The sequence below is a fragment of the Prenolepis imparis genome, unplaced genomic scaffold, assembly GCF_030444845.1.
Source record: "Prenolepis imparis isolate NDT839.2.m4 unplaced genomic scaffold, iyPreImpa1.0 SCAF_1, whole genome shotgun sequence".
NCBI lineage: Eukaryota > Metazoa > Arthropoda > Insecta > Hymenoptera > Formicidae > Prenolepis > Prenolepis imparis.
This window is the reverse complement of record NW_028141159.1, coordinates 15960423-15987646: the sequence shown is the minus strand read 5'-3', so window position 1 is coordinate 15987646 and position 27224 is coordinate 15960423. Positions and strand designations below refer to the sequence as shown.

The 27224-nt window shown below is 27.8% G+C and overlaps 2 protein-coding genes and 2 pseudogenes across 2 annotated transcripts; all 4 read right to left on the bottom strand.

Moving 5' to 3' along the window:
- Positions 1 to 1015: 1015 nt before the first annotated feature.
- Positions 1016 to 8174, bottom strand: LOC145933650 (uncharacterized; annotated as a pseudogene).
- Positions 8175 to 9496: 1322 nt separating this feature from the next.
- Positions 9497 to 19379, bottom strand: LOC145933605 (uncharacterized). The gene is made up of 10 exons (XM_083033494.1): positions 18962 to 19379; positions 18244 to 18595; positions 17173 to 17580; positions 16772 to 17003; positions 15885 to 16108; positions 12720 to 12848; positions 11795 to 11907; positions 11111 to 11585; positions 9955 to 10185; positions 9497 to 9837 (listed from the first exon to the last, which is right to left on the bottom strand). Exons 1-10 carry the CDS (start codon positions 19100 to 19102, stop codon positions 9497 to 9499), a joined length of 2646 nt encoding a protein of 881 aa, XP_082889620.1. The 5' UTR covers positions 19103 to 19379.
- LOC145949054 (uncharacterized) lies at positions 14017 to 14970 on the bottom strand. Its single transcript, XM_083058756.1, has 2 exons — positions 14614 to 14970; positions 14017 to 14474 (listed from the first exon to the last, which is right to left on the bottom strand). The coding sequence occupies exons 1-2, from the start codon at positions 14920 to 14922 to the stop codon at positions 14031 to 14033; spliced, it is 753 nt and encodes a 250-aa protein (XP_082914882.1). The 5' UTR covers positions 14923 to 14970; the 3' UTR covers positions 14017 to 14030.
- Positions 19380 to 20020: 641 nt separating the features above from the next.
- On the bottom strand, positions 20021 to 23014 carry LOC145948991 (odorant receptor 13a-like; annotated as a pseudogene).
- Positions 23015 to 27224: the final 4210 nt, after the last annotated feature.

Sequence of the window (27224 nt, the reverse complement as noted above, 5' to 3'; positions counted from 1 at the left end):
ATTTGTTTCTTAAATTCGAGTGATTTAAACAAAAGAGAATTAGAAAAAAATATTTTTGGTATATAAAAATAAAATTACCTATAAAAGTTTATATTAAACAAAAATAGTCTTTATAAAATTTTTAAAATTATTTAATTATATATTTGTTGATTATTGTACGCTTTGAATATAAAATTCAATGAGTACAATAATAATTTTTATAAATATTAATTATTTTGCGCTACTATATAATTTGAATTCTGTTTGTTACAGATCAACGTAGCTTCGTGACATGCAGTCAACTTTGCTGTTGCATCGATTGGTGAGTGAACTATTATTTTTACGAGGTAACGGTTTCGTAAAAATTAGAGTATGTAGATGTAGATTTAGATTGTAGATTGTAGATTGTAGATAGTTCCGTTACCTCAAAATTTGATGGATTACAACAAATTAGGAGACAAATTTCGGTTTAAGAAAAGGAAAGGAGGACAAAAGACATTTTATAATACATATTAACATTTTATAAAATATTTAATTTAATTTATTTTAAGAATTAATTTAAAGAACAGACTAATGACTATTAATAGTATGTATATAATTATCAATTGTGTAAATAACTATATAATTATAATAATTTATTCTAATTTTTTGTAATCCATTCATTCATATTAATCGATTGTATATAGTGTTTCATTAAAGCAAAATTAAATTAAAATATTATGAGCTATAAAGATATTTCGTGGATGTTTTATTGCGATTAAAATATTTGATAATATATATATCGTGTTAACATTCTACGAGATCGATTTTTAGCAGAATATTAATATAGAATATTTAATAGAATATTAATTTATAAGAAGCACATGTCGTTTTTATAAGGTTTTACGTTGTTTTATATCTGTTTATCGAACCTAGTATTCTTGCGGATTTTTCCGAAACTTTAAACAATTCTATGAGTCTCTTTGCAAATTCTAAATAATGTATGTATTTTTATAACTTGCGCATTGCGCAATATTTTTATATGACTTGACGTGTTTCAATCATAAGGCCCTGCGGATAATAGAGAAAATATTAAGAATAAATATTAAATATTAGGAATAAGAATTATTTTAAAATAATAAAACCGAAAAAACTCTGATATAAAAATATAAATTTAAATATAAAGGACTAGTAAGGGCTAATAAACTAGTAAGAGCCCTTTATACCCGAATTTGTATTTTTATATCAGAGTTTTTCGATTTTATTATTTTAAAATAATTCTTATTCCTAATATTTAATATTTATTCCTAATATTTTCTCTTTTGTGCGTTAGGGCCTAAGATTGTTTAATTCATAAATACATTATCGAGGAGTCGTTTCTTTTTTTTAAATAATTAAAGTGACGATAAGTAACATTTGATTAAGTTATGTTTGAAGATTTATAACTTCTTTATATAAAGATTCCAATAGTAATCATACCTGATTTCAATAGTAACCATACCTGATAGCGAATCTCTTATTTAAAAATGTATAATCTACATTTTTGAGTAATTGAAAAAGAAAGTTAAAATCTGAATGTGTGCCGAAGACTTAAATATTTTAAAGTACATCTTTATCGCATCTGATTGAATAATTATCAATTCCTTCTCTCGCTCTCTCTCTCTCTCTCTCTCGTTATTTTAATAAGTAAAATAAGAATATAAATAGTAAAAATTCTATATGTCCTTTCTTTATTCGCACGCGCACGCAGTGCGATAAGATGGGATCTTAAATTTGACTGATGATCAAGAACTTAGGTTGCAATTAAGATATTTAACCCCCAGTAATCGCGGAAAGCAACAATGACATGCTGTGAGAAAAATGATGAGAAACATTATTGTAAAATTTACCAATTTATCTGTTCGACTGCAATTTTCTTCTACTCGTAGTATCGAAAAATGCATTTTTACTCGTTGTATTTATTTAAGTTTTTATTAATTTGCGTGCATATCCTTGCGTTATGCGATGCTAATCAACAGCATGTGTGATATGAAACATTTCACCTAATTATTTTCGCGCAATCAGAAATTATCTCATCATTTTGTCCTATGTCTGAATTAATATATACACTAGCGGATCCTGACGTCGATAGCTCTTTAATGTTTGTTTTTCTTTATTTATATTTTTTAAACAAATTCAGCAAAACTGTTTCTTTTAATTTGCAAGAGATGGGGGGGTTTAACCCCAAACTAGTATTTTTTTAAATTTATATCACTTTCATCGATCTACTCTACTTTCATAGACCTATACTACTTACATTTACTACATTATTTTATGTCACCATATTGCATTTAACTTTTTAATTCATAATGTTCAAATTAATTAATATTGGTTATTATTTATTATTATATGTATTGATTGATAGTTTTTTTAGTAATTTATATCACTTTCATTGATCTATTCACTGGCGGATCCTGACGTCGATAATGGGGGGGGGGGGGATTTTGCAAAATTATTTTATTTAATATTTTTGGTTTTATGATTAGCTTTTATTCCAGGATTAATGACATCGATAGCTCTTTAATGTTTGTTTTTCTTTATTTATATTTTTTAAACAAATTCAGCAAAACTCTTTTTTTTTTTTGCAATGGGGGGGGTTAACCTTCCTCTCCCCCAGGATCCGCCAGTGTATATATATATATATATATATATATATATATATATTATATAGATATAAAGAATTTCTCGCCTAATTATTTTCATACAACAAAATTATCTCATCATTTCGTCGTATGTCTGACTTAATCTAGACGTAACTCCTTGAATGCGTAATGAGTATAATTTCCAGTGTATCTTATACTTTTATATATATAAAATATATATATAAAATATATCTATATCTATATATATATATATATATATATATATATAAAAGTATAAGATACACTGTAAATTATACTCATTACGCATTCAAGGAGTTAAGTCTAGATTAAGTCAGACATTGGATGAAATAATGAGATAATTTCATGCACGAAAATAATTAGGCGAAATTCTTTATATCTATATAATATATACAATATGTATGTATAAGATACACTGTAAATTATACTCATTACGCATTCAAGGAGTTAAGTCTATATTAAGTCAGACATAGGACGAAATGATTCAAGGAGTTAAGTCTAGATTAAGTCAGACATTGGATGAAATAATGAGATAATTTCATGCACGAAAATAATTAGGCGAAATTCTTTATATCTATATAATATATACAATATGTATGTATAAGATACACTGTAAATTATACTCATTACGCATTCAAGGAGTTAAGTCTATATTAAGTCAGACATAGGACGAAATGATGAGATAATTTTGTTGTACGAAAATAATTAGGCGAAATTCTTTGCATCTATATAATATATATTATATATATATATATATATATATATATTATATAGATATAAAGAATTTCACCTAATTATTTTCGCGCAATGAGAAATTATCTCATCATTTTGTCCTATGTCTGACTTAATATATACACTAGCGGATCCTGACGTCGATAGCTCTTTAATGTTTGTTTTTCTTTATTTATATTTTTTAAACAAATTCAGCAAAACTGTTTCTTTTAATTTGCAAGGGATGGGGGGGGTTTAATCCCAAACTAGTATTTTTTTAAATTTATATCACTTTCATCGATCTACTCTACTTTCATAGACCTATACTACTTACATTTACTACATTATTTTATGTCACCATTTTGCATTTAACTTTTTAATTCATGATGTTCAAATTAATTAATGTTGCTTATTATTTATTATTATATGTATTGATTGATAGTATTTTTATTAATTTATATCACTTTCATTGATCTACACTACTTTCATAGACCTATACTACTTACATTTACTACATTATTTTATGTCACCATATTGCATTTAACTTTTTAATTCATAATGTTCAAATTAATTAATATTGGTTATTATTTATTATTATATGTATTGATTGATAGTTTTTTTAGTAATTTATATCACTTTCATTGATCTACACTACTTTCATTGACCTATACTACTTACATTTACTACATTATTTTATGTCACCATTTTGCATTTAACTTTGTAATTCATGATGTCCAAATTAATTAATATTGCTTATTATTTATTATTATATGTATTCACTAGCGGATCCTGACGTCGATAATGGGGGGGGGGGATTTTGCAAAATTATTTTATTTAATATTTTTGGTTTTATGATTAGCTTTTATTCCAGGATTAACGACATCGATAGCTCTTTAATGTTTGTTTTTCTTTATTTATATTTTTTAAACAAATTCAGCAAAACTGGTTTTTTTTATTTGCAAGGGGGGGTTAACCTTCCCCTCCCCCAGGATCCGCCAGTGTATATATATATATATATTTTATATAGATATAAAGAATTTCTCGCCTAATTATTTTCATACAACAAAATTATCTCATCATTTCGTCGTATGTCTGACTTAATCTAGACTTAACTCCTTGAAGGCGTAATGAGTATAATTTCCAGTGTATCTTATACTTTTATATATATATATATATATAAAATATATATACAAAATATATATATATATATATATATATATATATATATATATAAAAGTATAAGATACACTGTAAATTATACTCATTACGCATTCAAGGAGTTAAGTCAAGATTAAGTCAGACATTGGATGAAATAATGAGATAATTTCATGCACGAAAATAATTAGGCGAAATTCTTTATATCTATATAATATATACAATATGTATGTATAAGATACACTGTAAATTATACTCATTACGCATTCAAGGAGTTAAGTCTATATTAAGTCAGACATAGGACGAAATGATGAGATAATTTTGTTGTACGAAAATAATTAGGCGATATTCTTTGCATCTATATAATATATATTATATATATATATATATATTATATAGATATAAAGAATTTCACCTAATTATTTTCGCGCAATGAGAAATTATCTCATCATTTTGTCCTATGTCTGACTTAATATATACACTAGCGGATCCTGACGTCGATAGCTCTTTAATGTTTGTTTTTCTTTATTTATATTTTTTAAACAAATTCAGCAAAACTGTTTCTTTTAATTTGCAAGAGATGGGGGGGTTTAACCCCAAACTAGTATTTTTTTAAATTTATATCATTTTCATCGATCTACTCTACTTTCATAGACCTATACTACTTACAGTTACTACATTATTTTATGTCACCATTTTGCATTTAATTTTTTAATTCATAATGTTCAAATTAATTAATATTGGTTATTATTTATTATTATATGTATTGATTGATAGTTTTTTTAGTAATTTATATCACTTTCATTGATCTACACTACTTTCATTGACCTATACTACTTACATTTACTACATTATTTTATGTCACCATTTTGCATTTAACTTTTTAATTCATGATGTCCAAATTAATTAATATTGCTTATTATTTATTATTATATGTATTCACTGGCGGATCCTGACGTCGATAATGGGGGGGGGGGATTTTGCAAAATTATTTTATTTAATATTTTTGGTTTTATGATTAGCTTTTATTCCAGGATTAATGACATCGATAGCTCTTTAATGTTTGTTTTTCTTTATTTATATTTTTTAAACAAATTCAGCAAAACTGTTTTTTTTTATTTGCAATGGGGGGGGTTAACCTTCCCCTCCCCCAGGATCCGCCAGTGTATATATATATATATATATATATATATATATATATATTATATAGATATAAAGAATTTCTCGCCTAATTATTTTCATACAACAAAATTATCTCATCATTTCGTCGTATGTCTGACTTAATCTAGACGTAACTCCTTGAATGCGTAATGAGTATAATTTCCAGTGTATCTTATACTTTTATATATATAAAATATATATATAAAATATATCTATATCTATATATATATATATATATATATATATATAAAAGTATAAGATACACTGTAAATTATACTCATTACGCATTCAAGGAGTTAAGTCTAGATTAAGTCAGACATTGGATGAAATAATGAGATAATTTCATGCACGAAAATAATTAGGCGAAATTCTTTATATCTATATAATATATACAATATGTATGTATAAGATACACTGTAAATTATACTCATTACGCATTCAAGGAGTTAAGTCTATATTAAGTCAGACATAGGACGAAATGATGAGATAATTTTGTTGTACGAAAATAATTAGGCGAAATTCTTTGCATCTATATAATATATATTATATATATATATATATATATATATATTATATAGATATAAAGAATTTCACCTAATTATTTTCGCGCAATGAGAAATTATCTCATCATTTTGTCCTATGTCTGACTTAATATATACACTAGCGGATCCTGACGTCGATAGCTCTTTAATGTTTATTTTTCTTTATTTATATTTTTTAAACAAATTCAGCAAAACTGTTTCTTTTAATTTGCAAGGGATGGGGGGGTTTAATCCCAAACTAGTATTTTTTTAAATTTATATCACTTTCATCGATCTACTCTACTTTCATAGACCTATACTACTTACATTTACTACATTATTTTATGTCACCATTTTGCATTTAACTTTTTAATTCATGATGTTCAAATTAATTAATGTTGCTTATTATTTATTATTATATGTATTGATTGATAGTATTTTTATTAATTTATATCACTTTCATTGATCTACACTACTTTCATTGACCTATACTACTTACATTTACTACACCATTATTTTATATCACTGTTTTGCATTTAATCCTTTAATCATGATGTTTAAAATAATTAATATTGCTTATTAATTATTATTATAAATAATAACTTGTAATATTTTATTGATTTATACTACTTTTATTGATCTATACTGCTTACATTTATTACATTATTTTATGTCACCATTTTGCATTTAACTATTTAATTTCTTTTGACAGTTATCAGCTGAATTCTGTCAAAAAATTTTAATCAAGTTTAAAGAAACTTTATATAAAAATATCATTTTTTTAAATATAAAATCGAAGAATGGCGCTTGTGTTGTTCTAGTAAAATAGAAAAGATACATAACAAAATATGAAATGTAGTAATTTGTTTTATACGCAAATGTATTTCAAAGGAAAAAGGTCCATTTTATTACATGTCCGAATATTTTTGCGACGTTTAAATTCACTATATTATTTTGTTTACAATTTACAAAAAATTCATTAATTAAATAAAAATTTTATACGTTTTTTGGAAACTACAAGTACTTTAACTCATAAAGAAAAAAAAATATCATAATTTAACATTAAGCAAGTATAAAGAGTATTTATTTGTAAAATACTACAGTGTCCGAATATTAATGCGAGTCATTGTATATATAATAAAATATTATATTATATTACTGGTCAATGACTTACCATGATTACTGGTGCACTGGATCATCAGATAGATAGATTCTAGCACAAAAATTATTAAATACATGCTCGTCGAGATATGAAAGTGCGCCAAGGTACATGTCGATGGGACAGCGTATCCCGCCTGATGGTCTAAAATGGTAATATTAACTTTGCCTCCCTCACCGCTCACTGATACATGTCCCACGATGAAAATGAGTGAATCGACATAAGTAATTAACAAAGCGATAATGGAAATCATCCTTCCTCAAGAAGCGTGCTTTCGCATTACGAGGCGCTTTTGCTCGGTGTCAATTGCGAGATAATCGTTTATGGCAGAAGTGTAATTGCAAATCAGATTATCGGCGTATATGCGAAACCATATTATTTTTAATAAAGCGAGAATCCCGCATGCCAAAAGCGTCAGAGCATCGAGATTCGCATACGCGCCGATACAATTGTAGTAGAGCTCGAGAGCTTGTACGATCACCATCACGCTCTGCATAGAAAGTAAGAATCGATATATTTATTGCAATGTTGCTTTATATTATTTATATCCACATTCTTCATATTCATATTATTTTAAACATTCAACTTTTACCCCGTCAAATTCACATAATGCTGACATATCGTTTATTTTTCACATGTATCGAAAACAGAGAGGAAGGTATAACACTTTTGACGAAAACATAAAATTAAAGAACGTACCAACCCGCAAGCAGACAAGATATGTCTTCAACAGACAAGATATCGCGCTAAAGCAAACTTGGTGTATTCTTGCAGAGGCCAACCACCTATAGGCACAGTTAAGATTTTGAGAGGGGTCATAGCGTATGACACTTCATTTTCCCATTTCATGGTTGCAATTGCATTGAGACTGTTGTGCGGTAGTCACTAATACTGATCTTCATAATATGGGTTGATCATTGCGTGGCGAAAGTAGCATTCACGGTTCATATTTTATTAAAATTCCGCAATTTGATATACTTATCAACATGCTATCAAAATGCTATATTATTTTCCTAAGTACAGTTATTTAAAACAATTGATGGAAAAAATTTTTTTTTATGAAAGGGTGAAGAACGAAAAAGAAGAAAGAATTTTACTTTTCTTTCGCTTTCGGTTGCAGTTGATTTGCTGTAGTAACTTTTCTTTCGAAATCGTATGCTTTGTTAAAATGTCGATTTTTAAATTAAGAATATAAATATTTTGTTCGTAATTTTTATAGTGAAATTACTGCAGGTCTAATCTCATTTAAAAGATATGATAAGTATAAATGCTGAAAAAACTCTATATAATATACTAAAATATAATTATATTTTGTTTTGTCTCTATCAACATATATCGCTTTTTATATCTACATACATAACGCGCAGAAAATAGCAACGATTTTCTTAATTATCAACTGTCCATTGTAATCACAATATATAAGTGAAAGTGGTTTTTAGGATATCTGTTATAGTGGTTCACGCGAAATAGAAAAATTTTCTGGCACCGATTTAAAGAGAGATTTTCATTCTCATCATAATCAATATCAGATCCTTTACTATGATGAGCGACATTTCGTGCCATGTAGAGTTATATATGGCATAAACAATCGACTCGCTTGGATTCTTCAAATATCGCCAGCATACGTATATAGAAAGGCCTGTATTCTATAAAACTAAATACACGTTGTCATTTTTATCAGTTCTTTGTAATTGTGAGGATTAATTGACAGGATAATTCCTAATCCTAAAAATTATGTATTAATGGATATATATATATATATACACATATATACACATACACACATACACACACACACAAGAGTTAAAATTCTAATGGAAAAAGAATGAGGAAAATAAACTAAAAAAAAAAGTTTTATTTTTATTCTACCGATTATTAATTATGTTTGTCATATTGATATGTAACATGTTTTACTTTGAAACGACTTTCTTTTATCAAAAATATGTACAATTATTTTAGAAGTTAATGCAATTTCTAAGACAACAAATAATTAGAAAGTTTTTGATATGTACTTTATATTTTATTATACGAGTAATGATTCTCCTCTTCTTTGTGGCATAAATAACCGAATGTATATTGATTATGCAATTAGCAATTTTATTAAAGTTTTTATAATGTTATAATGTTTTTCTAAATATCCAATTAGTGAAATATTGTTCATATCAGATGTTTTATGTCTCTATCATTACACGTAGAACAGACAAATATGAAGCAGAAGTTTTTAGGATGCTCATGTAGGTTCCAAGATCCACCACAATAAAATTGCCAGCTTGCAGTTTAATGGGAAATTGATTCCACATCATTATAAATACTATGTTTCTTGTCACTTTTGTAGGAAGATTGTACCAAGCGCACTGATAAACAGACTGCGCGACTTCTTCCATCTGCGTCTTCAAATAATCACCGACGATACTATATACTGTTAATTGTGCCAAAAAAGCACTAAGTACCATAAAACTTTTTGACATCATACTAAAGTCCCTAGTTGCCATTGCAACAATAAATTGAAATCCTGTAAAGATATACGTATATATGTATATATCCGTTTAATTTAAATTTTTCTATAGCATCTCATACTTTTTTACGGATGCACGAATGTACGAGTGTAAAACGGTGCTGGCATATTCACCTACTATACATATAAGCATACTGCTGATAAATAGTTGTACCGTTAAAACAAAACTAACTATCTCAGCGAGCTTTCTAGCCATTCTTATCAAATGATCGTGTCTCAAAATTAATGCATTGAAACGTTTGTAAACATCCGGGCTGGTAACATCAAAATTAATGAAACTAGTTTTCAAAATTTTCAATTGACCGCAAACGTGCAATGTAACATAGAGGAACAGAGAATCGCTACCTTAAAAAATTATGATTAATAATAACTTACATATATATTGATGCTATTAACAATATTTCAAAGGATAATTTATATTAAAGAAAAAATTTAACGGATAAAAAAAAATAAAGGGCTCCTCACCAACAAATACATAGGATTTTAGCTTTCGGTGAAATTGGCTGCTTTTTTTATATGTTATAGATTATGACTTGCTGAATAAAAGATGTAATGGGCTCAAAGCTAAATATTGGATAGTTACTGAGTTATAGTATTACATTTTTTGTTCAGCAGATCATAAGCTACAACATATGAGAAAACCAGCTGATTTTACAAAGATTTAATTTTATACAGGATTATATAGTGTGGGGTCTTCGATATATAAAATCCTAGATGAAATTGAATCCCGATAAAATCAGCTAATTTTCTCATATGATGTAGCTTATAATCTGCTGAACAAAAAATGTAATAGGTTCAAAGCTAAATAATAGATGGTTACTGATTTACAGCCAGTCAAAAATTCGGATTTTACGAGTTGTTTGACTGGCTGTAACTCAGTAACTATCCAATATTTAGCTTTGAGCCCATTACATCTTTTGTTCAGCAAATCATAATCTGCAACATATGAAAAAAGCAGCCAATTTCACCGAAAGCCAAAATCCTATGTATTTGGTGTGTGCGGGGTCCTTTAATATTTTTTCTTCAACTCTCTCTAAATATTTTATTTAACTCAACGTAAAATGCTTACTTTATATTTGAACAAAGTAATATACTCAAAACAGAAATGCACAATTTAGATAAATGATTAGAAGATGATACAGCTGATAAATATTTCAAAAAATATCTGAAATAATATCTAAAATAAATTAATACTTTGTAGTTTATGTTATATATATATATATATATATATAATATAATATTATATTATATTATACTGTCAATGACCTACCATGATTACTGGTGCACATGATCATCAGATAGATAGATTCTAGCACGAAAATCACCAAATACATGCTCGTCGAGATGTCAAAGTGCGCCAAGGTACATGTCGATGGGACAGCGTATCCCGCCTGATGGCCTAAAATGGTAATATTAACTTTACCTCCCTCGCCGCTCACTGATACATGTCCCACGATGAAGATGAGTGAATCGACATAAGTAATTAACAAAGCGATAATCGAAATTATCCTTCCCCAAGAAGCGTGCTTTCTCATGACGAGGCGCTTTTCCTCCGTGTCGATTGCGAGATAATCGTTTATGGCAGAAGTGTAATTGCAAATCAGATTATCGGCGTATATGCGAAACCATATTATTTTTAATAAAGCGAGAATCCCGCATGCCAAAAGCGTCAGAGCATCGAGATTCGCATACGCGCCGATACAATTGTAGTAGAGCTCGAGAGCTTGTACGATCACCATCACGCTCTGCATAGAAAGTAAGAATCGATATATTTATTGCAATGTTGCTTTATATTATTTATATCCACATTCTTCATATTCATATTATTTTAAACATTCAACTTTTACCCCGTCAAATTCACATAATGCTGACATATCGTTTATTTTTCACATGTAACGAAAACAGAGAGGAAGGTATAACACTTTTGACGAAAACATAAAATTAAAGAACGTACCAACCCGCAAGCAGACAAGATATGTCGCGCTAAAGCAAACTTGTTGTATTCTTGCAGAGGCCAACCACCTATAGGCACAGTTAAGATTTTGAGAGGGGTCATAGCGTATGACACTTCATTTTCCCATTTCATGGTTGCAATTGCGTTGAGACCGTTGTGCGGTAGTCACTAGCTAATACTGATCTTCATTGATAATAGCCATCGATCATTGCGTGGTGAAAGTAGCATTCACGGTTCATATTTTATTGAAATTGCGCAATTTGATATACTTATCAACATGCTATATTATTTTCCCAAGTACAGTTGTTTAAAACAATCGATAGAAAGAGTTTTTTTTTTGTATGAAAGGGTGAAGAACGAAAAAGAAGAAAGAGTTTTATTTTTCTTTCGCTTTCGGTTGCAGTTGACTCGCTGTAGTAACTTTTCTTTCGAAATCGCGTATACTATTTATTATAAATTGCATGATATCAAGTACAATTTAGTTTTAAATTTAATATATCGATTAAGAATATAAATATCTTCTTCGTAATTTTTATAGTTAAACTAAATTACTGCAAATCTAATTTTATTTGTATGACATATGATAAGTATAAATGTTGATTGAAAATACTAGATAATATATTGAAATATAATTATATTTTGTTTTGTCTATCTACATATATAGCTTTTTATATCTACATACATATAACGCGCAGAAAATAGCAACGATTTTCTTAATTATCAACTGTCCATTGTAAGAATGAAATATATGTTAAAGTGGTTTTTATGATATCCGTCATAGTGGTTCGCGCGAGATAGAAAAATTTTCCAGCACTGATCCGAAGAGGGATTTTCATTCTCATCATAATGAATAACAGATCTTTCATCATGCTGGGCGACATTTCGTGCCATGTAGAGTTATATATGGCATAAAAAATTGACTCACTTTGATTCTGCAAAATATCGCCTGCGTACGTATACAAAATGGTCTGTATTATATAAAACGGAATAGACGTCACCATTTTTATCAATTCTTTGTAATCGTGACGATTAACTGACAGGATAATTCCTAGTCCTAAAAATCATGTATTAGATATATGTTATGTACATATATATGCATATATTTATATATTATATATTTTTAAATGTATATATATATATGTATATAAATGTATATAAATGTGTGTGTAAATATAAATAAATATAAATGTGTGTGTAAATATAAATAAATATAAATGTATGTGTATTATAATACGCATATATCTATACAGGATACCCTGTATATAAATACATATGTATATTATATACATATATACATCTTATAAATATCTAGTATATTATATATTATGTATAATAATAATAATAATATAATAATAATTTTGCATAAGAACGACAAAAATAAAAAAAAAGATTTACAGACACACATTTTTAATCAAATTAAATTTTTTACTATTAAATTAAAAAATTTATGAATATAAAAATTTCAAAATAAGAAAATAATTAATATTAGTAAAACATGAATAGAATAAGAGTTACATAAATCTTAACAAGAAATAATATACATATAAATTTACATTTATAATTTTAATATTAATAATTTAATTAATAATAATAATAATATTTAATAATATTAATAATTTAATTTTAATATTAATTGTTTATTGAACTGATTAGTTCTGCATTAAGCACAATTTTTCTTGATGCTAAGTAATTAAAAATCAACTTGTGTGTTTTTTATTTTAATTAAACTCTCTCTTCTCGAGAGAGAGAGAAAGACCATCTAAAGAAATGATTCATCAACTTTGCCCTGATATTTTTCTCGATGCTTTTTTCTCGTTATGCTTCTTTAGGAGGGACAAAGTGGTTTAATAAAATAAAAATCTCGAATTGAGATTGATTTTAATTGTCTTGTATTGCACCAAGGGAAATTTGTGCATAATTAATCAATTTAAATGAAAAATGAATTTTCCTTGAAACTGACACATTATCCGCATATGGCTTTTTCTAGCCCGTTAACATTTAAATTTGTTTCACATTAAGAGCATTACTAAATCCTTAATTGTTAGAAAGAAATATTTCTGTATATTTCTGAATTTTTTATAGTTATGAGTTTTAAATTAATTACTGAAAAATTTAATTTAATTATAAATGTGTATACTGCAATTTTTTTTAACTTTTATTGTTCTTATACACTTGTCGTGAAATATATAATATAGTTTCGTGCTTATATAAGATCCATAAAATGCTATTTCAAGATTTAAAATGGGTTAAACGATACAAATTTGTTAAGATGGTAAGATGATTGTGTTGGATATATACCTGAAACTGCAATAACTAGGCTAATTATTAAAAAACGTAGCAAAATATTGATATTGAAAGCGTCTTCAATATTTCTGTTCAATTCTATCAGCTGACAATGTCTTTTGATTACTGGTCCGAAAATATTCCCACGATGCTTCTCACCATCGCGTTTTTGACAGATTTCTATAAACTGTACTCTTAGAAGCTCTACTTGACCGCAGAGATGCATAGTGATGCTGAAAAAAAAACTGTCGCATGCGCATTCAGATATTAATATTAGAAATCCTTGTATTATTTGCATTGCAAAGATCGCCTTGTACGTGGAATATGAAATCCCGTTGTACACACACGTTGATGGAATGACAAAATTCCATGCGGTGTTGTTTTCTATAGTCGCGACCTATTGAAATATAATACGTACAGAAATGTAACACATATTCTAATTCTTTTGATGAGAGATGAAATATTCACTTTATTATAGCGAAAAATTTTTCGAATTTTATTCAATCATAATTTAATAATAACTTAAGACAATAGACCTTATCTTTATTCGCAAAGAAGACGGATGCGAACCATAAAATGCCTCCTATACTTCCCATGATCAATTGAGACAGGGCGACTAGTCGTCCTGCACGTGCATACGCCATCATTATCACACGCAATTCTTTTTTCGTTGAAGACAACCAATCATCGGCCGCAGAATTGATATTAACAGCGAGTTTTCTCATATAAATTCGCGGAAAAATAATATTTAGCCATGCATGAATGCAACTTTCTATTAGACGAAGAGTTTCCAAACCGTCTCTGGGAACGTCACAGCTATCGAAAGCTTCTATCAGCACATTCATCAATGTGAGAGACTATAGGAGAGCAAATATAAAATTGCACTGCTTCGAAAATAGCAAAAATTTCAATTATACAAAAATTGTTTCATATAAATATTATATATAAATTATATAATATTATATATATATATATAAATTTTATATATATATACCAGGTGTCCCATTTTATATATATATACCAGGTGTCCCATTTTAAAGGACCCACTCAAATATCTCATTGTCAGAAACACTGCGTTAAATCGAAAAATGTTTCCTACAAAAGTTGTAGGGTTTCGAGGGGGACATAACATAGTAATATTCATTTGACCTTGGGCTTATCCAAGATTAGTGAAGGTTAACCTTAAGTGAAGGTGAGAATGAATTTTGAAGAAAATAAAAAAATGCTTCAGAGAAAAGTTGTTCAAATTAATTAGTAGAAAAAGATGTTATAATAAAAAATATGGGTTTCCATTTAAAAAATTTATTCTCACCTTCACTTGACCTTGGAGACGCCGCCCAAGGTCATATGAATATTACTATGTTATGTCCCCTTCGAAACCCTACAACTTTTGTAGGAAACATTTTTTGATTTAACGTAGTGTTTCTGAGATATTTGAGTGGGTCCTTTAAAATGGGACACCCGGTATATATATCTTTTTTTTTCATTATATAATTTGTATAAAAATGTTTATAAGTGTATGTATAAGTTAGATAAAATTTTATTTTAAGATAAGAAGTTTAATGTTTTAATAATCTCTATTTATGCAAATAATTATATTATTTATATAATATTATTTACATAAATGCTTATAATTCTTAAGCTGGTTGAAAAAAATTTTAACAGATTGTTACAATTTTGCTCTGTTAATTTTTATTAGGAAATTTTTGCGTATAAATAATATTTTTTGGTCTTACCCTTTAAGGCGGCACCCTTTAACTTGTATGTTGTATGTTACATTATTTTACGTTACTTTACGTAATCTTACCACTATCACGAATATTACAAGCCACTGTATAGTGTAAATTACACCATTCTGCAAAGGCCACAGACCAAGTATCCACATCATCGATCTTATAGTAGAAAAACCGTAATCTATACCACTGTTCCAATTTGTCTTCATGTTCGGCGATTGCTAGTTTCGATCTCGAAAAACGAAAATTGTAGTCGTGCTGAATATTATTCGGCCGGGTCGATGGCTTACTTTTGCCCCTTGAGAAAAATTACTATCGCGTGTTTGCACGCACATATTCCTTCCGCACTCTGACCGGTCTTTAGGGTGGTAAGATAAGTGACATGACAAGTTTACCTGTCGCGCATCTCTTTGGAACATTTGATACTTCACACAATTTTCTACATGTAATGTTATTGTGTCAGCGCAACTATGCTCACGATCAATTTACAAGTTGTAATGACATCAAATATAGCAGATCTTCTTTTTCACGAGCAAAATATTCTTTTTTCTATCGTCTATCACTTTATCAAATAAAACAAACGATCAACAAAATAGAAAAAGTGAAGTTATACTTGTTTGCAATAAAAGTGACAAAGTAGAAGAAACTGCTTGTGGAAGAAATGAGAGAATTGAATACTCGATGCTAATATGGATAAATATGCTATATAAAGGATTTCCGGTATTTATTTAAAAATAGAAATTTTTTATTTCTTTAGTGATTAATGATTGCAAAAGTATCTTAATAATTGTAAAAGAAAGTTGTACTTTTAAAAATATTTTAATATTTGCACATTTTAGATTATAGTATTAATAGTATTTATATATGACATGATCTTCTGCAAATTGTCATTGACTTATATTAATCTCTGAGTGCCACTCGCAAAACCGAGACATATGAAGCCGCTGTTTTGAAAACATACATCATCGTCTCGCGATTAACGTAGAAAAATTTTCCGCCCGTGAGACGAAACGGATAGATTGATCTCATCATCACAAAGTGCAGGTCCTTCATTATTGTGGCAGGAAGCGTGAACCAGGAAGTCGTAAACATTGCACGGAATAAATCATCGCTTCCTTTTTGTACAAAATCACCGCCGTAGCAGTATACTAGCGATTCCATAAACATGAAGTTTAACACTAGGATACTTTTTGCTAATTCGATGTAATTGTTATTTTTTAAACAGAATATTATACGCAATCCTGAAATATAAAAATATTATTTTTAAATATAAAGGTATAAAAACGTGAAAATTAATATGCAACGTAATCATTAGACGCCATCGCTTAAAGATGCGAATTTTTTAAAATTAATGAGTCATGCAATAAATTTGATACAAAGTTTGCCGTACAGTACCAATCAATGCGAGTAGAAGTGTTGCTATGACGAGTTGGAAAAGTATAATCAGATGAAACGTATCTTCTATGTTTTGATTGAATTTCGCTAATTCGCAATGCCTATCGACCAATCTGGATAAACGCTTCCGATTATTTTCCACTGTATCCGGTTTGCTTGCGAAAGTTTTGAATTTCGCTTCAAGAATTTTTAGCTGGCCAGTGAGATGTAGCGTACTGTTAATGTAAAAACTGTCCGAAATACATTGCGTTACAGATAACGTGAGCAATTGAAGATTTTGAAACACAATAAGCATCGAGTATTGCGAGCCGGTGATTATTTTACCTAAATCACCAGATGGGATTAAAAACACCCATTCCATTGTAGTGTTGTTGCCTGCACGAGATAAAAATAATAAATCTTAAATAACTACATAACTAAATAATTTTAAATAACTAAAAAAATTTAATACAAAATTAAATATTATAATTTAATATGTAACTACTTTATATAAATTAGAATAGAGCAGAAAACGTTTTAAAAGATACCAAATAATATAACAAATAGCACATATATGACAATAATATAATAAATATAATAAAATAAATGTGCTACTAAACTTTGATGTCTTAATTTTATATAGATACTAGAAAATTTCGAATACCTAATTTACAAATATTTTTTAGTAAAAAATACAAAACTTTTAGTGAAAAATTAGAAAAATATTAATAGAAAAATAATTCTAAATTCTTTTAAATAATATTTATATTTAATATATTTTTGAAATCTTTCAAAATTAAAAAGCGGATAATGATTTATAGGAACATATGATATTATTTCTCAGTATGGTTTGAAACGGAATTCAAAATGTAGTAATTGAACAAAAAATAATATTGTAACTTTTTAGAATGAGATATTTTATATAGGTATGTTATATACAGAGACAAGAAAATTTGTATTTATAATAATACTCTTGTGAGTTAATATCTTTTAAGTTAATATCTTTTTATTTATATAATAATTATTCAATAAATGTTGTACACAAATATTATATATTACCTGATATATCTATGTCTGCTAAAAAAATTTGTTTCACATTTATAAATATGACTGCCAGCATATAAATTGAACTGCATATGAAACCTGAGTATAGTATTAACGTTGTGAACATTTTGGACTTAAATGCATATTCCTTCATGATCTTATAAGATTCCTCATCATTCTTCGCGGATAACCAATCGTTAATAGCAGCGTCAATATTTCTAGCAAGCTTGTTTTGATTGGTCATAATACAGGAACTTTTCAACAACAAAATCATTGTGCATGTGAAGTATAATATAGTTTCTATGCTTGCACTAGCGTCATGATGATCCCCAGTAAAGTCCATAAATAAGAAGCTGAATACCATCAACTAATAATGATCCTTTTGCCTTAGAAAATCGGTTTGCGCGTATATAGTGAATATAAAGAAACAATAAAAGCATTTATGGAATATTTTCTAATATTTTAATATTTTATAATGAAGCACAAAATTAACAAAGAGAACTTGTTTCTCTTACTGAATTTATTTACTTGATTACAGATGATAAATATATTGTATTGTAAATATACATCTAATAGTAAGAAAGAAACTCAAGAACTGTTTATGAAAATATTTTATAATTTTTTTAGACATACATATATATAAAATCTTGAAAAATTATGTAAATATTGTCATATTTACTTGATACAACAAACTTCTATATACATAGTTTCTTTTCTCTTGCTGCTTACATACCTTTAGAAATGTCGCAAAACTCCATTGCATCATCGTGAATATCGTTTTCTTCTGCAGCGGCCACATGCCGAGTATTTGCATAAACGTTCTATGAGTAGAGAAAACATACGCGATATCGTTGTTCCAACGATCATGCGACATTATGGTACTTGTAAGAACTGAATGGACGATTCTCGAAACTATTTAACTTGATCATCATGAGTAAAAGTTCGATCTTGCAAATTCTACGTTCAATTTACGAATATTGCCTCTTTACTATCATGGATAATCAACTCTGATGGATAAAATACTTTGCTCCCACTGGGTTCATATTTTATTAGTTTTATGTAGGAAGCGTTATGCTTCTCAAATGATAATAGGATAAATATGTGAAATAGGTATAATGTATTATGTCTATACACTGTTGTATTACTTTCCACTATCCTCCCGTAGACGGGAGCGTTGCAATAGAAAAAAGATCGCATAAGCAGTATGACGACGAATGTGCACCGTAGCAGTGAAAGTATTGTGAATTGTATACAGATATAAAAGTTGCCATAAATGTGATTAACAAGTAAAGTCAAAATATTCGTTTATATTCAAGATTTTTAGTGCATTTAATTGTGATAAGTTTTGCGATTTTGGGTGTTATAAAACTAAGTGACACTGATGTTACGTATCATCAAAATTATTTTGTATAACATAATTATTAATATATTTAGAGAAATTATAACAAAGTACAATGATATATTACAATCATTGTAATCTAACGATAGTTTCAAAATGATGAAAATAAGTTGTTATTAAGACAGAATAAGAGAGTAAACACTAAATAAAAAATTAAACATTTCTTCTGAAAAAAATGATATAGATTTACACTTTTTTTATGGTTAAACCAAAGGCAGTATATTTTTTTCAAAAATGTAAGGTTTTTATATTATATGAGAAGAAATTGTTGATTTATTAAAATCACATTCTAGTAAACTCTTACTTCTACAGATTCCTATATTTTAAAACACAGTTCCGAAACGTAAATTTTTAATTTGTAAAATTCACTTATTATAAGCGTTATTTTATATTTCATGTTTCTACCATTACGCGGAGTACAGATAAATACGAAATGGAGGTTTTTAGGATGTTCATATAAGTTGCCAAATTTACGACGATAAAATTTCCAGCTTGCAGCTTGACAGGAGATTGTGACCGCAAAATGATGAAAATTAAATTTTTCGTCAATTTTACAGGAAAATTATACCAAATGCTTTGATAAATAAAAACTCCAATCTCTTCCATTTGGGATTTCAGGTAATCTCCGACGAAACTGTACACTGTTAGTTGCGTTAAAAAAGTACACAATACCACAAAGCTTTTCCCCATCTTAACAACATCGTTCGTTTTTAATGCTAAGATAAATTAAAACCCTGAAAAAAATATTTATGTTTAAGTTAATAAATATTTGATATATGTGAATCTCTCTCTCTCTCTCTCTCTCTCTCTCTCTCTCTCTCTCTCTCTCTTTATTTGTGACATAACTTATATATTTTATAAATCAATTATAAGTGGCATAATATTTACCCATTATACATAACTGAATGCTGCTAAGAAATAACTGCATCAACAAAACGAAACTGATCGCATTGGCCAATTCCTTAGCCATTTCTATCAGATAGCTATTCCTTTGAATTAAAGCATTAAAACGATTGTAGACTTGCGAACTTGAAACATCAAAGTCGATAAAACTGGCCTTCAAAATTTTCACTTGACCACAAACGTGTAATACAATGTTGAGATACAAAGAATCATTACCTTTAAAAAAAGAAAATAAATTGAGAAAGACATTATTATTATTTTACAACTATAATAAAAAGAATATGAGATATTCAGGTTCATATAATTTTTATATTATTTTTTTTTTAAATGGGGTTTTTTTTTATATTAGGTAGTTATGTATATAGTTTTCGTGTATAGATTTTGATGTTTATATTAGATTTGACTTTTATATTTTTATAACTTGAGAGAGAATTATAGATTTTATTTTATTTTAACTGTATCTGTCTCTAATCTTATCTTTTATACATATAGTTTTATTTTTATATTATAAATTCTATTGTACACTATATATAATATTTGACTATAATAAATAAATAGATTTCATTAAAGAAATTAATCAAAAGTTATTTGATGGAAATAATTATTTACATTATAAAAATTTTGATTATCTCTAAATGTTGTTATGTAACATGAATAATGTAAGGAAAACATATAAAGCAATAAACAGATGTTACCAAGATTACAAGTACACGTAAGAATTAGGGCGATAAATTCGAAGAGACAGATAATTTTATACATGCTCTCCGGGACACCGAAATATTCTAACGCGCATCTTGATGGCATTGGATATTCCAGAACAACATCCTCGTTCGTTATATTTATCTGGTTATCTTCGTCATCACCCAGAAGAGGAATTAGCGAATATATTATCACGCTAAAGTAAGAGAAGCAAACCATGAAACAGGAGAGAATTCTTCCAAGAAAGGCGTGTCTTCGCATTATGGCACGATGCTCTGCGTTTTTAATTGTCAAATAATCATTCCGAGCTGAGCCGTAATTATTAGTTAAATTTTTCGCATAAATGCGAAAACATATTATCTTCAGCACTCCTAGTATACCGCAGAAGATCAACATAACGCTATCAATGTTTTGTTCCGCATCGGTGCAACCCATGTGAAGTTCCATAGTAGGCAAGATCACTATTATGCTCTGTTGATATGCGTAAACAATATATTATTTCATTCACGTAGTCTTTTTTGTGTCTAAAAAAAATATGGTCCAATTCCAGATCACCGGACTTTTCCAAATATTAATATTTAATTATAAATAATTCTTTTTTTTTTAAATCTGGTGATATTTCTCCATGCTGTTTATTATAATGTAGAAAGCTATTATTATAAGTATTATTATAATGTTGAAGACACATTAGAATTATATAGTTAGACTAATGAAAAAATTGAATAATTATCTGGTTGAATATATCTTGAATTGAATATATCTGATATTAATTTTATATAATTTTACATAATTTAAATATCAATATGTATACAAACATAAAAATGTTATAAATATAATAAAAAATAAAAATTATAGATATCCTAAATTCTTTAACGTCAAAATATAAAATTAAATTAAAGATTTAAAGAATTAACTTAAAAACACTTCAACAATTAAATTTTACGAAATTGACATTAATAAAAATTTGTGTGTCATTTTTATCTTTTTTTCATATATTTTGTTCTTTTTTTATAATATATATTTCTAAGACTCATATTATTATAACATTTTATATTATAACATATTATAACATATATTTTATATGATTATAACATTAATTACAAATGAAAGAATCTATGTGAAGTAAATGATATATTACAAGCTAAGCATATCTTCGAAGAAACATTTCTGTTAAACAAATCCAACTAGTTTTTATGACTATGTATGCATTTACAACTTATCTGGACATGTCATCTTTGTGAAAAAAACGTGTCACGTAAATATCAAGATGCTTTTGATCAAAAAATTTGAACATTTGATATTCTCATTGCGAGAGCGAAATTTTGTTTGACGTATATCGTAATGATCAATGTAAAAGTTGTTTCTATCTATATCTTCAAATTTGAGCAATCTACCAAAATTGTTGGAATCACTCGAAAGATGTGTACCATGCAACAAGTGGCTAAGACGCATCGTATTAGCGAATAAACGTTATAAACTTGAAGTGGCCAGATGTCGATGGGCCACGTTAATAATTTGAAAGGGGTCATCGCGTATGCGATATCGTGCTTCCATTGTTCGCTTGTCATTGTCGAGATAATGATTGTAACTGATGCCAATAACCAAGATATGCTCGATAAAATGAAAGTATTCCGACTCATTTTTTATTCAGCGACGTATATCCGCTTATCAGCCTGCTCTTATGCTCTTAACGCATTATGACAAAATATAGAGAATTATGCTTTTACACAATATTGTATTGCTGAATAAAAATTTACATGACTGTGCTCTCTGAAGTTGTCGTCCGTTGAGCAACTATTCTTTTTTTTTTTCTTTATTGTGAGAAATGTTTGAGAGAACTGTGCGCGTTTTTCGCTCACTATCCTATGTATGTACGTTCCAATTATATTTTACTTCATTTCGATTTTTTCTCGGCAAAATAATATTGAGAATTCAGTCTATTCAAAATTGAAAATATGTATCAAATAACTTACTTTTTATACTCTAGTCATCAAAGTTGACTGATAAAGAATTACATGATACAAGTCAGTAATTTTATATGTCAGAATATGTATATTTTCAAATTCAATATAATAATGCATTAGTATTAATTTCAAGTATGTATATATTATTGATATTATATAGAAATAATTAATTTGCCACAAATGGACTATTATGGATATGCTTAATAAGTTTATTAATGTGACTTTTTAATAAATACTTCTTTATGCATTCCTATTTTGCAAGAATTATGAAGATTCTGAAGATAAATATTCTTTTCAGAATTACAATTCATCTTTGCGTTGAAAGTTAATAACGCTGTTATAATAGGAAAAAGTTTAATGATACATGACAGAGTACTTTTCTATCACAACTAACACTGTATAGATTTATCAGGAATTATCTGAAATAAAAAAATAACTCCTTAATTATCAAAATATTGGATACAATTTTCCTAAGAAATTGACAAGAAACGTAATTATTCTTATGCAAACAAAATCTCTAGTTTGCGTTACAGGCGAAAAATTTTATCAATAGTCTAATCTGTTAACTTAAGTGTGTGAGCGTTTTAAAAATTTATTTTTTATATTTGTCTGTACTTTGTGCTCGAAATATAAAATGCGAATGAAAGAAATCTGCAAACAGTAAATATTTGATATTTTCGAAATAATACAATATAATTATTGCAAAATATATAGGAATGCATAAAGAAGTATTTATTAAAAAGTCACATTAATAAACTTATCAAGCATATCCGTAATAGTCTATTTGTAGCAAATTAATTATTTCTACATAATATCAATAATATACACATACTTGAAATTAATACTAATGCATTATTATATTGAATTTGAAAATGTACATATTCTGACATATAAAATTACTGACTTGTATCATGTAATTTTCTATCAGTCAATTTTGATGACTAGAGTATAAAAAGTAAATTATTTGATATATATTTTCACTTTTGCATAAACTGAATTCATATTATTTTGCCGAGAAAAAAATAAACCTTTTTTTCATAAAAACATAATTTATATGTTTTAATGAAATAATTACAAGTCACATAATATTCTTTATATATGATAATATGCTGATAATGAATACATGGTTCCATCAATAATACGAAATTGATCAGATCGTCAAATTCCTTGATTAGAGTTTTTTAGATAACGATGTCTTTGAATTAGCACATTAAAGCATACTAGCACTCTCGTAGATTCGCAAACTTGTAACATTAAAATCGATGAAATGGATTCCCAGAATGTTTATTTGACTATAAATATGTAATATAATATTAGGAAACTATGCGTCGTTTCTTTCAGAAATGCATTGATGCACATGAAATTGTCTTATTACATTGATATACAAAACAATACTATTTTTATTAATTTATTATTTTTATGATTTTATAATTATAATTATTTTTATAATTTTTATAATATATTTTTATAATAAAAAATATGTATCACAAAATATGGCAAATAATATTGCTTTTATATTTTATTAATTTTATGCAGGATCTCTCAAATTATAATTCAATTATGAAATAAGAGAGGATATTGAATATATGGCTACATCACTGGCGGATCCTGGGGGAAGGGGGGGGGGGTTAAAACCCCCCTCTTGCAAATTAAAAGAAACAGTTTTGCTGAATTTGTTTAAAAAATATAAATAAAGAAAAACAAACATTAAAGTGCTATCGACGTCAGGATCTGCTAGTGTATATATATAAGTATTAGATACACTGTAAATTATACTCATTACACATTCAAGGAGTTAAGTATAGATTAAGTCAGACATAGGACGAAATGATTAGATAATTTCATTGCACGAAAATAATTAGGTGAAATTCTTTATATCTATATAATATGTATAATATATATTATATTTATATAATATATATAATATATCTTGATTAATTATTCAAGTCGCTAGTAAATAAATAATACGAGTTTAGAATAATCGACCCAACTAGCTTGAAAATAATTTCTTAATATTCACAACGTTTCGACCATGTGATTGTGGTCCTTTTACGAAGGAATATACTGAAATTTTACGTATACGATCCCCTCTGTCCCCCCTAAAGAAATGTAGGCGAGAAAAAATATAGATCCAAAAGTCGCTGAATCGGGAATCGAACCCGAGACCTTTCGCTTTCCGGGCGATGGTGAGAGCAGTCGCCCGGAAAGCGAAAGGTCTCGGGTTCGATTCCCGATTCAGCGACTTTCGGATCTATATTTTTTCTCGCCTACATTTCTTTAGGGGGGACAGAGGGGATCGTATACGTAAAATTTCAGTATATTCCTTCGTAAAAGGACCACAACCACATGGTCGAAACGTTGTGAATATTAAGAAATTATTTTCAAGCTAGTTGGGTCGATTATTCTAAACTCGTATATATAATATATATATTATATCTATATAATATATATTATATCTATATAATATATATTATATAGATACAAAGAAGATATAAAGAATTTCTCGCCTAATTATTTTCATGCAACGAAATTATCTCATCATTTCATCCTATGTCTGACTTAATCTAAACCTAACTCCTTGAATGCGTAATGAGTATAATTTACAGTGTATCTTATACTTTTATATATGTATATATATATATTATATAGATATAAAGAATTTCTTGCCTAATTATTTTCATGCAACGAAATTATCTCATCATTTCGTCCTATGTCTGACTTAATCTACACTTAATTCCTTGAATGCGTAATGAGTATAATTTACAGTGTATCTTATACTTTTATATATGTATATATATATATTATATAGATATAAAGAATTTCTTGCCTAATTATTTTCATGCAACGAAATTATCTCATCATTTCGTCCTATGTCTGACTTAATCTACACTTAATTCCTTGAATGCGTAATGAGTATAATTTACAGTGTATCTTATACTTTTATATATATATATTTTATATATATATATAAATATAAGATACACTGTAAATTATACTCATTACGCATTCAAGGAATTAAGTGTAGATTAAGTCAGACATAGGACGAAATGATGAGATAATTTCGTTGCATGAAAATAATTAGGCAAGAAATTCTTTATATCTATATAATATATATATATACATATATATATATACACTGTCGGATCCTGGGGGGGGGGGGGGGTAAACCTCCCTTGCAAATTAAAAGAAACAGTTTTGCTGAATTTGTTTAAAAAATATAAATCAAGAAAAACAAGCTATCGACGTCGTTGATCCTGAAATAAAAGCTAATCATAAAACTAAAAATATTAAATAAAATAATTTTGCAACACCCCCCCCCCCCCCGCCCCCATTATCGAGGTCAGGATCCGCTAGTGGTCTACATACATATACTGTTCTATTACCTTCCACTGTCCCGTAGGCGCAAGCGTAGTGGAAACGTAGTCTCGATGAGTTGCAGTAGAGAAAAGGTCGCATAAACAGTACGACGACAAATGTGCATCGTAGCAGTGAAAGTATTGTGAATTATAAACAGATTTGAAAATTGCCACAGTGTGATTGATATGCAAAGTCGAAATATTCGTTTATATATAAGTGTGATTTTTAGTGCTTTTAAATGCGTTACATATTTGGATTTTAATTGGTGTTATTATACAAGCTAAGTGGCATCGATCCTAATCATTGTAGTGACATCGTAAGTAACATTGTAGTAATCATCAAAGTTGGAGTAAAAAATAATTAATATATTTAAATTGTAGTAACAAAATGCAGTGATATATTACAATCATCTTAATCTAGACACAATTTCGAAAGTAAAAATAAGTTGTTATTATGAAAGTATAAGGGAGTAAATATTAAATGAAAACACTTTTTATAAAAAGTATGAATTTAACTCTTTTTATATGTATTGAAAACAGCATACTTTTTAAAAGAATGTATATAATTTTGATATTACATAAGAAGAAATTGTTGATTTGGCACGAATGGATGATTGTATTGGATAATTATCATTAGTTTTATTAAAACTATATTGTAATAAATTCTTGCTTCTA

What these genes read in the sequence shown, in the direction of transcription:
- LOC145949054 (XM_083058756.1), bottom strand. Translation starts at nt 14,922, where the DNA reads ATGAATGTGCTGATAGAAGCTTTCGATAGCTGTGACGTTCCCAGAGAC. An exon ending in TCTTTGCGAATAAAGATAAG is followed by an intron (nt 14,475 to 14,613) that starts GTCTATTGTCTT and finishes ATATTTCAATAG; the next exon opens with GTCGCGACTATAGAAAACAA.
- LOC145933605 (XM_083033494.1), bottom strand. Translation starts at nt 19,102, where the DNA reads ATGTCGCATGATCGTTGGAACAACGATATCGCGTATGTTTTCTCTACT. An exon ending in GTTTTGCGACATTTCTAAAG is followed by an intron (nt 18,596 to 18,961) that starts GTATGTAAGCAG and finishes GATCATTATTAG; the next exon opens with TTGATGGTATTCAGCTTCTT. An exon ending in AACTTTGTATCAAATTTATT is followed by an intron (nt 17,004 to 17,172) that starts GCATGACTCATT and finishes ACATCGAATTAG; the next exon opens with CAAAAAGTATCCTAGTGTTA.